The sequence below is a fragment of the Trichosurus vulpecula genome, chromosome 2 (genome assembly GCF_011100635.1).
Source record: "Trichosurus vulpecula isolate mTriVul1 chromosome 2, mTriVul1.pri, whole genome shotgun sequence".
Taxonomy (NCBI): Eukaryota; Metazoa; Chordata; class Mammalia; order Diprotodontia; family Phalangeridae; genus Trichosurus; species Trichosurus vulpecula.
Genome location: NC_050574.1, coordinates 268,509,902 through 268,523,751, shown reverse-complemented (window position 1 = coordinate 268,523,751; position 13,850 = coordinate 268,509,902). Strand labels below are relative to the sequence as shown.

Sequence of the window (13,850 nt, the reverse complement as noted above, 5' to 3'; positions counted from 1 at the left end):
TAAAATGAGTAGGTGGTTTTGACATTCCCTACAGCCTCTTCTAGCTCTAAACCGGATTGATGCTCTGATCTCACTTTATCTTCTCAGCATTTCTTGTTCTCTGAGAGATAGGGAAGGCCACATCTAATGTTATTACCTTTTGTAGATAAGGGAAGGTGAGGTCTGGGGCATTCTCAGGCCTTCCTCAGGACAAAACGAATCCGTGGCAGAGGTGGGAGCTCACCTCAGGACTCTTGACTTCCAGCTCAATATTTTAAGCCCTGGGTCATAATGCTCAGGTGCACTTCCATTAAATGAGGTCACTTACAGCTATTGGCCATTATATTTCAAAGGTTTGGGAGGTTGTTTAGGAAGGAAATTTTGTTTGTAAACTGAACTTGTACCAAAATAAGAATGTCAGATATTGGAGAGAAATAGCACATCCCTCATGATAACTCCATTACTGTTTTTGCAGAAACCCCTGATTTCTCCTGCATTTCTTTAGGTTTTATACTTAGGGAGTAAAGAGAGAGTGAATACTAGCCTTGGGGGCTAACTCTTAGTCTATGTAAAATTATTTCATAAGAAACTAATGCAGTCCTTGGGGGTTCTATAAAAGGAGGGGGCTCCTAGGCTACAAGAAGAAAATAGTATTTGAAGCATTAATCTGGTGGCAAATGGAGAAGCTTTACAATATTTCGATTGTGGGCCTAAGGGGTTCTTAACTTTTTTCTGAGTCTTGAAGCCCTTGGGCAGACTAATGAAGCCTGTGGGCACCTTCTCAGAAGAATGCTTTTTTTCTCAATTTCTCTTTTGTTTTCTTTTTTAATAGTATTTTTTCTAATTACATGTAAAGAAAGTCTTCAATACTTACTTTTATAAGATTTTGAGTTCCAAACTTTTTTCTCCCTCCTCCCCTCTCCTCCCCTCCCCCTTCCCCAATGGCAAACAATCTGATATAGGCTATACATGTACAATCATATTAAAAATATTTCCACATTAGTCATGTTGTAAAAGAAGAATCAGAACAAAAAGGAAAAAAAACAAGAGGAAGAAAAGACATCAACAAAAGTGAAAATAGTATTCTTTGATCTGCATTCAGACTCCATAGTTCTTTCTCTGGATGTGGATAGCATTTTCCATTGTGGGTCTTTTGGAATTGTCTTAGAGTATTGTATTGAGAAGAGCCAAGTCTATCAAAGTTGGTCATCTCACAATGTTGCTGTTACTATGTACAATGTTCTCCTGGTTCTGCTCACTCCACTCAGCATCAGTTCATGTAAGTCTTTCCAGGTTTTTCAGACGAATGTTTTGAAACACATAAAATAAACTATATAAGGTTATAAAGAAGACCAGTTATTGAAATAAAGATTTCATATTTCTCACCCAAATCTATAGGCTTCTTGAAATCTATCTGGGATACCTTGGATCTCTGATGCCCCAGGTTAAGAACCCCTGACCTAGAGAATACTCATGCCACTGACTCTTAAATCTCATTCTGACTTGCTGTGTTACCTTGAGTAGGTTGCTTTGTCTGTCTATGTTTTATCTTTCCCTTGTTGATTAAATGGAGACAAAAAACCTTCTAATGACTTCCTCTTGACAGATGAAGACAAGATAGATTTGAGCTCATGGGGTATGGATTTTTTTTTCAGGGCAGTTCCTTCGACGAGGAGAGGTATTCTGGGATGATATGAACTGTACCATCAAGTGCCGCTGCCTGGATTTTAACAATGAGATTTTCTGCCAGGATGCCTCCTGTGGCCCATATGAGGTGTGTGAGCCCAAGGGCAAATTCTTCTACTGTAATCCACTGGAGAGCAGCACTTGTGTGGTGTTTGGGGAGCCTCACTACCATACCTTCGATGGCTTCCTCTTCCACTTCCAAGGATCCTGTGCTTATCTGCTGGCTCGACAATGCTTGCATGTGTCCAGCCTCCCCTTCTTCAGTGTGGAGGCCAAAAATGAACACCGAGGGGGCTCGGCAGTCTCATGGGTAAAGGAGCTATCCGTGGAGGTTTATGGCCACAAAATTCTCATCCCCAAAGGAAGCTATGGACGAGTCAAGGTGAGATTCCTCTTTCATAGATAACTGTAGAGTTAAAGAATCTTAGGAGTAGAAGTTATCTCCACAAGCCATCTAGTCTAGTCTCTGACTTTTAAGGTAGATAGAATCTAAACCAGGCCAAAGGACTAAGTCTAGTCCAGTCATGCATATGGATATATGTGTGTTTGTAATCACTTGTTGTTTTTTGTAAAATTTAAAAATATTTTAATTAAGCATTTACTTTCCCCCAATCTACCCAAATTTAAAGGGGAAAAAACACTTTGTAACAAATATATGTAGCCTAGTAAAACAAGTTCCTACATTGTCCATGTCCAAATGTCATTATACAAATCTCATTCTGTATCTTGAATCCTTCACCTCCCTGTCAGGAGGTAGATAGCATGCTTCATTATCAGTCCTCTGGAAACATGGTAGCTCATTATATTGCTTAGTTCTTAAGTATTTCAAGGTTATTTGTCTTTACTATGTTGTTGTTTTGTGTAAATTGTTCCACTGACTTCATTCTACATGATTTCACACAAGTCTCTCCAGCTTTGCCTTTAGTTATTTTTTACACACAATCGTATCCCATCACATTCATAGAATTTGTTTGGCCATTCCTCAATTGATGCACACTTCTTCACCTCCCTCTTTCAGTTTACAATTCTTTGCCACTATAAAAAGAGTTGCTAAAATATTTTAGCACAGATGGGTCCTTTTTCCTCTTTGATACCTTTGTGTTATGGGCCTAGTAGAAGCATGGCTGGGTGAAAGAGTGTACATGGTTTAGTGACTTTGGGGGCATACTGGTAGATTGTGAAAATTATCAGGCTATGGACATTATATTGACCCCTAAAGTGTGCTTTGGTCCTCTCTATCCACCCTACCTTCTACCTCCTCACTACTCCCCATTTCCTTAGCATCAATAACAACTAACTCCTCCTTCCACTAGACTAAGAGGACGTTTATTTCCCCATGTCATATGCAGATCCCCATCGTAGACATAGATTCATACAAAAATAAACACAGAGAGAAACGAAGAGAAAGAAAGGAGATAGAGAGAAAAGGGAGAAAGGAGAGAGGGCAGAGACAGAAATGTGGAGGGGAAAGGAGAGGGAGATAATTGAAAGGAAAGGCAAAAGAAATTAAATTTTTCTTACACCTGTTCAATGGTTTGTGAGCATATGGGTGTATGTAGTAGTGAGTACTATAAATTGTATCCTATCTCCTTCCTGTATAGTAGAGCTTCAAATAAGCCTCCTTGAACTGAATGCCTCCTGCTCTTGTACTGAAAACTACTGCCTCATTCTAAGAAAAACCTTCAAAATGATTCATAATTCATGCTTCTCAAGATGCAGCTTTGGAAGCCTGGAGGGGCATGGTAGCCTCTTTACTGAGGCTGGCAATAGCCTTTTGAAACTCATGCCTAAACATTCCTGAATTGGAATTCCCCACAAGGGTCTATAAAGAATGAGAAAATCTGAATTCTGGAGGGCCTGCTTAGCATATGCAAATCATCCTAGTCAGTATCCAACCTAGTTTTGAGTCAGGGTGCCGACAAAGGAAAGAAGGCTAAGAGCCATTGATAATTAGTGAATTCACAGGGGTACCAATTTTCATAATGTTAATGCAGACCTTGTCACAACCAGGTATTTATTCCGGCAATAATAACAGAGGCTATGAAAGGTGGACTGCCTGAACTCAGCTCAAACATTAATCCCCAAGCACAGAGGTCGTTATGGTGATTACAAACCTAAAATGAAGCCAAAGGGAGGGTTTCCCTCTGTTGTCAGTTGTTGGGTTTTTTTTTTTCCTTTAATGCACATTGTAGTTTTAATTGATGTTAAATGTCCAACAACAGGGAGGGCTGGGGATCGAAGAATTTCCAATTTCTTCAGCTCCTTGACTCACAGTGCCCAGGTAGTTTCTTAGTTTCAAAATCAGGGAAGGGAGGCGCTGTTCTAATCCACATGCTGATACAACCACCACACTTAACTCCTGCTGCTTGGTACATCTGCCCAATCAAAGGCAAGACTTATGGGACAGAAGTTCTGAGCTTTTCTTCCTTTGGAGTTTACAGAACCCTTTTTTAGTACTGCACTTATCTCATCCTTGCAGATAGATACAAAACTTTCAAGCCAGAAAAAGATTCACCCGCCTTTCCAATCCTTACCAGTGTGTTGAGAGGGTGATGCATTTCATAGCTGCAGTCTGGAGAAGGAAGCAGAGTTCTTTAAGTTCTATTTTTGATTTTTATGAACATTCTTTTTCTCATAGTCTGATTTTTTTCTCGGTAGTCCCAGGATTGGGGGGTGGGGGCGGACAGGGGCAAGGAAAGGAGAATGTTGCAACCTCATTTCTTTCAGGCCCAGGGTCTATGCTAATTTTGCATGGCTCTGATCCATTATAGGCCATAAGGGGCAAATCCACAATTTTCCACAGAGACTATGATATGTGAATGTGAATGTAAATGTTATGGAAAGAGAAGCTTGTAGGAATCCATCCACAGCCTAACAATGGTCCCCTTTTTGCTTTGGGCAAGTGGTTTCCCATGTCTCTAAGTGCACCTGCTCTCTCTGCTGGGGAGAATGACAGGATGGTGGTGCATAGACTCCCCACCAAGGGTGAAACAGGGCCACTACAATGCAGCAGGTGATTGAACTGGGAAGCAGGAAAGAGATGGATATTCTTTCCAGGCAAGTGACTCCCAGAGACACTTTCTGCTGCTAGACTTGGAACAGCTGTGGTGGTTCAGTTTTAGCTGCCCTGTTTCCAGTCAAGGGGTTGGAGAAAAACTGAAGCTTAGGAAGCCTGGGTTCTCTGTGTGTGTGTGTGTGTGTGTGTGTGTGTGTGTGTGTGTGTGTGTGTGTGTGTATTCTCTACTGCACCTTTTCTTAGATGCTAAAATAAAGACTTCTGGATTAGTCATACTAAAGTGGGGGTGGGGGTGGGCAGAGAAAGCCCAAATAACTGAAATCGATAGATGCTCCAAACCTCATTTTAACCCAATGATTCAATCCTTCCCCACCAGACCCTTTGCCAGAGCTATAGAAAACAGAAAGTCACAAGTAGAAATTAAGACTGATGCTTATTTCACCTCCTCTTTGACCCTGCATAGCCCTTGGGCAGATGCTGATGAATAAGGAGGTAACCAGAGGGTGTGGAGGAGGAAAAACAGAGGTTTGGATCATCCACAAAGTGGATTTTCAACGCTTGAGTAATCAGGAATGGATTGTATTAATAAAAAGCTAAGAAAGGGAAGTTGCAGGAAATATCTGATGAGTTGGGAGTTCTTTAGGGGGGCTCCTTACTATCTATTTAAATATCTGCTTGTCTATATGTAGAACAACTAATATTTTTCAGTATATCCACTTATCCATGTTTCATACACAACCCCTGCCCTACCTGCTGTTCCTTTAAGTAAAGGTACTATTGCTTAAGGAAGGTGGTAGAGCTTAGTTGGTATTCTTGGCATTTGGGGGAAGAACTGGATTTTTTGGTGTTCACCATAATGTATGTTTACTTCTTAGGGCTTACGCTTTTGCCTGAGATAAGCTGCCACTCTCCCCACCCCCAGCCAACTCCTGTCCCCTTCTTCACCTCTTTGCCTGTAGCGATGAAGGGCAAATGAATCAACTCCTTGCCTTTTTTCTCTCGTTCTAACGTTCTGTCATACAGCCCCTTCTCGCTGCTATCTCTTCTCTGCACACCTCTGTGAAGGCACACATCTGAAGCCAGGGTCTGCCCAGAGGTCATTATTAGGAAAACACCTGGATTCAAGCAATGGGAGGGCAGCTCAGGTGGTGGGGGTGGGGTGGGCACCAGACCTGTGCTTGAAGAAAATTACTTTTATAGCTGAGTGGAAGATGGATCAGAGTGAGGAGAAACTGGAGACACAGAAACCAGCTAGAAGGCAACAGGGCCTGAACGAGGGCAGCAGACCAGTGGATGGAGGAAGAGGGATATATGCGAGAGATGCTATAAAGGCAGACGAATATGCAGTGGATATCTTCTCAATCCACTCTGAACACATGCCTCCTACCAGACCATATAGAACACTGCCACTGCCTCCAAGGAATTTGCTGCCTACTTGGGGAGATTAGATTGAGAACTAAGAAAAAAATTAAAGGCCAATATAAACAGTATGCAATTGAGTGTTAAATTGTGTGGTGTAAACTGGAAGTTATACAAGAGGCTGGAGGTGTTAGAAGAGATTGGAAGAGAAAGAGAGCAGAGGGAGAGAGGAGAGAGAAGAGAGGGAGAGTGAGGGAGAGGGAGGAAGAAGAGAGAGCAGAGGAGAGAGAAGAGAAAGAGGAGAAAAGAAAGGAGAGAGAAGAGAGGGAGAAAAGGGGAGAGAGAGAATGAGAGGGAGGAAGAAGAAAGAGCAGAGGGAAAGAGGAGAGAGAAGAGAAAGAGACAGAAGAAAGAAGAGAAAGAACAAAGTGAAGAGAGTGGAGAGAAAAGGGGAGAGAGATGGAAAAGAGGGAGAATGAGGGAGAGGGAGGAAAAAGAGAGAGAAGAGGGAGAGAGGAGAGAGAAGAGAAAGAGGAGAGAAGAAAGGCGAGAGAGGGGAGAGGGAGAAAAGGGGAGAGAGAGAATGAGAGAGGGGAAGAGAGAGAAGAGGGAGAAGGAATGAGAGAGGGATAGAAAAATCAGTAAGCACTGAAGTAGGCATGGAGGATGGTCTGCTAGAGAAAGGTGAAGTTTAAACAACCCACTTCACTTCTCTGGCCTCATTTCTTCATCTATGGAATGAGAGGGTTACACTTGATCTCTAAGGTCCATTCTAAGAATCTGTTCTAAGCTGGCTTGTCAAAGTTGGTAGAATTTCAATAGGTGAAGGGGGAAGAATAAATTCTTAGGTGATAAGAAAAATGCAAGTGAAGATTTTTGAAAAAGCCCCGAGGTTTGACCCAGGTACTCCAAAGCAAACCAGGGGTGTTCTCTAGACTGGTTTGAATTCTTGGTCCTACCCTAGGCTAATCATGCAATGCCATAGGCTATGCCAGAACGAAAGTAGAACACCAGCGTTTGAAGCTTGGAATATTTTGGGGGGATATCAGTTACAAATTCCTTTGCCTCTGTAGTGGATAGGACACTGGACTTGGAATCAGACAGACTTGGATTCACATGCTGCCTCGGATACTTACTAGCTATGTAATGCTGGGCAGGTCACTGAATGTCTCTGTGCCTCAGTTTCCTTATCTGTAAAATGAGGGAGTCAGGCTTGATGGCTCAAAGATTCCTTCTGGCTTCTATGCCCTTTGCCTACAAACACTTTCACTGGCTACTGCTGACCTGCCTCTAACTGTTGCTGTCCTTTGGCAGGTTAATGATCTGGTGGCATCTTTGCCTGTCAGCATAGACTTGGGGGCTGTGAAAGTCTACCAGAGTGGCATGTCAACTGCCGTTGAAACTGATTTTGGGCTCTTAGTGACGTTTGATGGCCAGCACTATGCCTCCATTTCCGTCCCAGGCTCCTACATAAACTCTACCTGTGGGCTCTGTGGAAACTACAACAAAAATCCACTGGATGATTTCCTCCGCCCAGATGGGAAGCCAGCCACATCGGTTCTGGATCTGGGAGAAAGCTGGCGAGTCTATCACCCTGATTGGAAATGTACCTCTGGCTGTGTAGACAACTGTACCCAGTGTGATGCAGTCACAGAAGCCCTCTACTTTGGTACTGACTACTGTGGTTTCCTCAATAAGTCAGACGGTCCCCTCTGGGAGTGTGGGGCGATTGTGGACCCCACAGTCTTCATCCACAGCTGTGTATATGACCTGTGCAGTGTCCAGGATAATGGCACACTCCTCTGCCAAGCTATCCAGGCCTATGCCCTCGTGTGCCAAGCCCTTGGCATTCCAATCGGGGACTGGCGAATTCAGACTGGTTGTGGTAAGCTGGCATCCCTATCCAAATGAAAGAATCCCCTTGTATGGGTGGGGAGGTGCAGGGATAGAGTTTCAGGGCCCTGCAAGAACATTTTTGTTGAGGACAAATTGCCCAAGAGTGAGGCTGGGATTGAAGTATTCCACATAATAAAGGCCAGACTGTAAGCGGATCCTTCAATCTTTCCCCCTCCCTAGCCTCATAGCCTGAGAACAAGGGAATGCTTGATGAAAGTAAGCAGCTTGAAACATAAAGGGAAGGAGCTGCACAGGCTACAGAAAACATTGAGTTCAGGGCCCATAGCGGTCATGGAGCTTGAATGACAAGGTGGAGTTTTCAGAGAGGAGATAGCCAATTCCCCAGAGTGATTGGTGTGGGACCCTAAAGTAGGCCTAATATGAATGAACATTTGGGAAAGGGAGCTAATTCCCCAGTGCAAATCTTAAGTATTGATTCCATTGCATTATTCTCCCCACCCCCCTCTCGCCCCATCCAACATTTAGAAAGTTTTTATTGATATTTATTTATATATTTATTTATCATTACGTAATATTTATACGTAATTATATAATATATAATATTTACATATCATTATCATCCATGTTAAAGAGCGTTACATTTTTGCCACTTCTAGAGAGGGCAAAAGATTAGATGAGCCAATTGGGGAGGTAAATAAAGAATATATCAGTACTTTGGTCTCTTAATCAACATTTTGGGATCTGACTCCCCCCACCTATTTACTGAAATAGTGCTTAGTCAACAAAACCCTCAAATAACAAAAGGAAACCCAGATTCTTTTCAGATATCCTTTAGGAATAGATAGATAAAGCATCTATTAAGTGCCTGCTATACGTGGAGGCCTAGTTCCAGGCAAGATAAGGCAAAAGGTCACCCAAGACCATGGTTCTAAGGGTGAAGGCCAAGGTTCTGATTTAGTGTTTTGACTTCTCTACATCTTAAATCATGAGAAATATCAGATCTTCTCCTTCTGCTCTGCCCAGTAATTGCCTAGTCTTTCCTAGAGCTATGCAAAATGTCAACAAAAGGTTCTGTCAAAACATTTCCCTTCTCTAGGCTTTGGTTTTCTCCACTAAGCAATAATTACTATTAACTAGGCGTGTTATAATATTAAAAGTCATTTTGAGATCTCTTAGCAGAAGTATCCAGATGAATGTCAAGCTTTGAGATTTTTCTTCCTTGTATTATTTTGGGTTCTGGTTTCTAAAAGCGTCTCATTCATTGAGGCTCAGATTTGTGTTAGCTCCTAGAATATCAGTCAAACCAACAAGGGACAATTTGTTTTTCCAGACCTATTGCTGGGTAGTTTCAATTCTATCTGGCCTATCTTATACCTTTCCCGAGACAACAAAGAACTTAGAGGGGAAGGCTTGTGGGTTTGACCTAAGCTGGAATCAAACTTAGCTTCTTTAGTCTCACCCCACCCCCAAATGAAGGAAGTTGTGATCAAGTTTCTAATCAAAATTTCCACCCAACATTTCTCCAATTTGACAAGTTCAACAGATTTTTATGAAGCATCTATTATGGGTAAGGAAGTGCGCTGGTCTCTTCGGATACAAAGGCAAAAACAAAAAGAGTTCCTGACCTCAAGGAGTTTATGTTCTCCTGAGAGATATTACATGGACACAGAGAAATAAGTAAATGCAAAGAATGTACAAAATCATGCAAAGAAATTTCAAGAAAGACATTGTGTTAATGATTAGGAGAGTTTAAAAAGCCTGTGTGGGGGAGGTGGTATCTGAGCACTGCTTTGAAGGAAAACAGAGGTTCAGCAAGGCAGGGGTAAGGGAAGGAGTTCATCTCAGACATGGGCAACCACTTGTCCATGGAAGCAAAAGATGGAATGTCACATACAGGCAACAGTACATAGACCAGTTGGACTGAAAGAGAGAATGTTTGAAGGTAGATAAGGTCCTTGCCACCATCTACTTCTCACCATCTACGTTTCCTGATCCTCAATTAACCCCTTCTTCATGTAGGGAGCTTTAGAGTTTCTCTCTGATATAATCTAGGCCTTCAGAGGATTCTGTTTATGAGATCCAACCAAGAATACCTGAAGTGTACAGTTGGATAAATCCAAAAATCAAAATCACAGATTGATTCCCAAGTCTGCAAAGGCCCTAGAGGTGCCACCTCACCCTCAGGTAGGATGAGCACCCAGACTATCCCAGGTAGAAAGGAATCTTTTCTACTTTTAATGTCTCCAATGAAGTAGATTCTTGTCTTCCTTGGCCACCCATTCCAGTGTATAAGAATGCCACTGTTAAGAATTTCTTTCTTACCTCTAACCTGAAATTCTGCTTCTGTAGTTTAAATCTTCTTCCATCCTGGATAATGGATCCAGTTCAATTTAATGAGCATTTATTAAATGCCTTTTGCCAGGCGCCGAGGATAGAAGGTGGGAAAAATGAAATGGTCCCTGAATTCAAGGAGGTTACAGTCTCCTGGGCGAATTAATTTCCATTCAGACTTGGATTAAAGCCTTGATCATTGTGGATAATCACACTGACTCTTGTCAGGGTTAATTTTAGCCCTGGGCTCATCATAGCAGCTGTCCACCAAGTAGTAAATTGACTTATACAGTTACTTGTGGTCAAGTTCAGGTAAATGAGCCTATTTTCTGAAGGTGATTATTATTGTTCACAATCTAATCATTTGTTCAGCATGTGGTCTGTAAACAGTTGAACTAGTGCCTATTGATAGGACCTCTAGTTTGCTCTCCCTAGACAAGTAGCATTTGCATTCTCTTCCGCTCCTCAGACCTAAATACTACGTAATAGACATGACTTTTCCCCAGGTCTAATTCTGTATTCAAACCCTGGCTTTGGAATTGGGTCGTAGTCACTTGTTAACACGGTGTCTTCCTTCTCTCCTCTCTCAGTGTCGACCGTCCAGTGTCCCAGCTTCAGTCATTACTCTGTGTGTACTAGCAGTTGTCCAGATACGTGCTCTGACCTGACCGCCTCCCTCTCCTGCCTCACGCCTTGCACAGAGGGCTGTGAGTGTAACGAAGGCTTCGTCCTCAGCACGAGCCAGTGTGTCCCACTGCACAAGTGCGGCTGTGACTTTGATGGCCACTACTATACCATGGGGGAGTTCTTCTGGGCCACCGCCAACTGCACAGTGCAGTGTTTGTGTGAGGAGGGCGGGGACATCTATTGCTTTAATAAAACCTGCCGTGAGGGGGAGGTCTGCTCTGTGGAAGATGGCTACCAGGGCTGCTTCCCCAAGAGGGAGACTGTGTGCCTAGTGAGTCAAAGCCAGGTGCTGCACACCTTTGATGGGGTGGCCTATGCCTTCCCTATGGAGTTCTCCTATACCCTCCTGAAGACATGCCCTGAGAGACGTGATTACTTGGAAATTGACATCAATAAGAAGAAGCCAGATGCAGGTCCGACCTGGTTAAGAGTCATTCGGATACAGGTGGCTGATCAGGAGATCAAGATTGGAGGGATTGGTGCATCTGAAATCAGGGTAAGACTCTTACTTCAGAGACAGCACTTAAACAGGCTTACTGTAGTTCACCCAGAATAGAAGGGCTTGCCAGTCTCTGAAGGTCACTGAATTGAAATCCATCCAGGGGGCTCAGAGTGGGCAATGGAAAGGGTTCTGGGTTTAGAGTGAGAGAATCTGGGTTTGAATCTTGACTCTTCTACTTACTAATGGTGTGATCTTAGACAAATCACAGAACTTCCCTGACCCTCAGGTTCCCCGTCTGAAAAAAGGAGACAGGGATGTTTGCCCTCTGATCTTCACAGGGTTGTTGTGAGAATCACTCAAAGGAGGTGTGTTGCTAGTGCTTTGTAAACTGCAAAGTGCTACATAAATGAAAGAGTGTATTATATTGTATTATATCATACCATCATATCATATATATTATACTATACTATATTACATTACATTATATTATGTTATATTACATTACATTATATTACATTATATTATATTATATTATTATATTATATTATTTTATATTATATTATTATATTACATTACATTATATTATATTATTTTATATTATATTATATTATATTATATGATATTATATGATATTATATTATAAACTTCTACCTCTGACCATGACTGCCTATACATGTAAGGGGGCTCTGGGAAAAAAATGCCCTTCCCAACTTGCGCCCCTAGTAGAACGCTATAAGGCCGAGCTTTCTCAGATGAGGCAGATGGAGGCTGGGCCAAAAGGAGGCATAGATGGCCAAGGTAGCTGCCTATGCCAGCTGATGTGACAGCCATTGAAAGGCTCTGTCATTTCCATCAACCTATCTTGTTACTAGCAGCTCTTTTCTCTCCTACTTGGTCTGAGCTAAAAGAGCCAGGTGAATAGTTCCAAAAGAAAACCTATAAACGTGTGGCCTTGAACCAATCACATAGCTTCCCTGGGCCTCAGCTCCCTTATCCACAAAAAGAGAGAGTTAGACCCATTGGTCTCCAAGGTCTCTTCTAGTACTAATATTCATAGAATGCATAATATTCATACATGGTAAAATACACACATTACATGGAAGGAGAGGGAGGACCAGGATCTAGTGCCCTCCTGTTAGCATGTCCTAACTGGATTTAGGTTTAAGTATAATATGGTAAGGAAGAGCGGGCCTTGAGGGGAGATAAGTTTTACTGAACAAAGCCAAAGCCAAGAAGAAGGTGAAAGGGAATGAGCCTCCACCCAAGGAAGGTGATTGCCCCGGAGGGTAGGAAACACCCTCGTAAAGGAGCCAGGCATCCAAGAAGTCCTGGGCCCATGGCACGTGTCTGACTCTAGCTTTTCTTAGGCAGGCCCTCAGTCTAGGGAGATGGATGATTCAATGTCCTTGCAGTGAAGTTAGGGAAAGTAGACAAGGGACAAAAGAAAAGACAAGGCATGGGAAGAAATGTGGGGTTTTGTTCTGCTGACAATATGTGAGGACTCCGCTTGGAGTGAGAAGATTGGGGTTTCTGTATCAGCTCTACCACTTCATAGCCATGGGACCATAAGGAGATCACTTAAACCTCCTCTGAGCCTCCACTTCCTCCTCTGTGAAATGGAATACTTTGCCCTCCATACCTCCTGAGGTTGTGAGGAGAATGCTTTGTAAAGGTTACATACGTGTGAGCTCTTAAAATGGAGCATGTCAGAGGAGACGGAGACCGTGACTTTATTACATGGGCAGCTGGTACCTTGCTCAGTAAATGTCATCACATTAACAGCCATGCTTTAATTTTTTCCAGTTGAATGGTCAGGAAGTGGAATTACCTTTTTTCCATTTTTCGGGGAAGCTGGAAATTTTTCGTAGCAAGAACAGCACCACCGTGGAGTCCAGGGGAATCGTCACCGTCCAGTACTCAGACGTGGGCATGCTGCACATCCGGCTGTCCACCGCCTACTTCAACTGCACTGGGGGACTATGTGGTTTCTACAATGGGAATGCCACCGATGAGCTCTGCTTCCCCAACGGCAAGTGCACGGACAATGTAGCGGTGTTCCTGGAAAGCTGGACGACCTTCGAAGAGATCTGCAACGGGGAGTGTGGGGACCTGCTGAAAGCCTGCAGCAATGACTCGGAGCTGCTCAAATTCTACCGGAGCCGCTCCCGGTGCGGCATCATCAACGACCCTTCCAACAGCTCCTTCCTGGAGTGCCACGGGGTTGTGAACGTCACTGCCTACTACCGCACCTGCCTCTTTCGCCTGTGCCAGAGTGGGGGCAATGAGTCCGAGCTCTGTGACTCAGTAGCCCGCTACGCGAGTGCTTGTAAGAACGCCGACGTGGAGGTGGGCCCCTGGCGGACGTACGACTTCTGCCGTAAGTCTGGGGGCGGGGTGGGCGAAGGTAAGAGGCCTGAGGGGGAAGATGAGGATGACAGAAGCCGCGCTGCTCAGTACTTGCCTGCAAAGCCCAGTCCATCTTCCAGGGCAGCC

General features: G+C 43.4%; 1 protein-coding gene across 1 annotated transcript in view; it reads left to right on the top strand.

Moving 5' to 3' along the window:
- Window positions 1-13,850, top strand: part of LOC118837508 (tubulin-specific chaperone cofactor E-like protein) — a 135,074-nt gene that overhangs the window by 69,215 nt on the left and 52,009 nt on the right. The window contains exons 14-17 of the mRNA XM_036744433.1: window positions 1,635-2,047; window positions 7,355-7,925; window positions 10,819-11,411; window positions 13,161-13,734. Of these exons, the coding sequence (XP_036600328.1) occupies window positions 1,635-2,047; window positions 7,355-7,925; window positions 10,819-11,411; window positions 13,161-13,734 (2,151 nt within the window). The remainder of the gene's footprint in view (window positions 1-1,634; window positions 2,048-7,354; window positions 7,926-10,818; window positions 11,412-13,160; window positions 13,735-13,850) is intronic.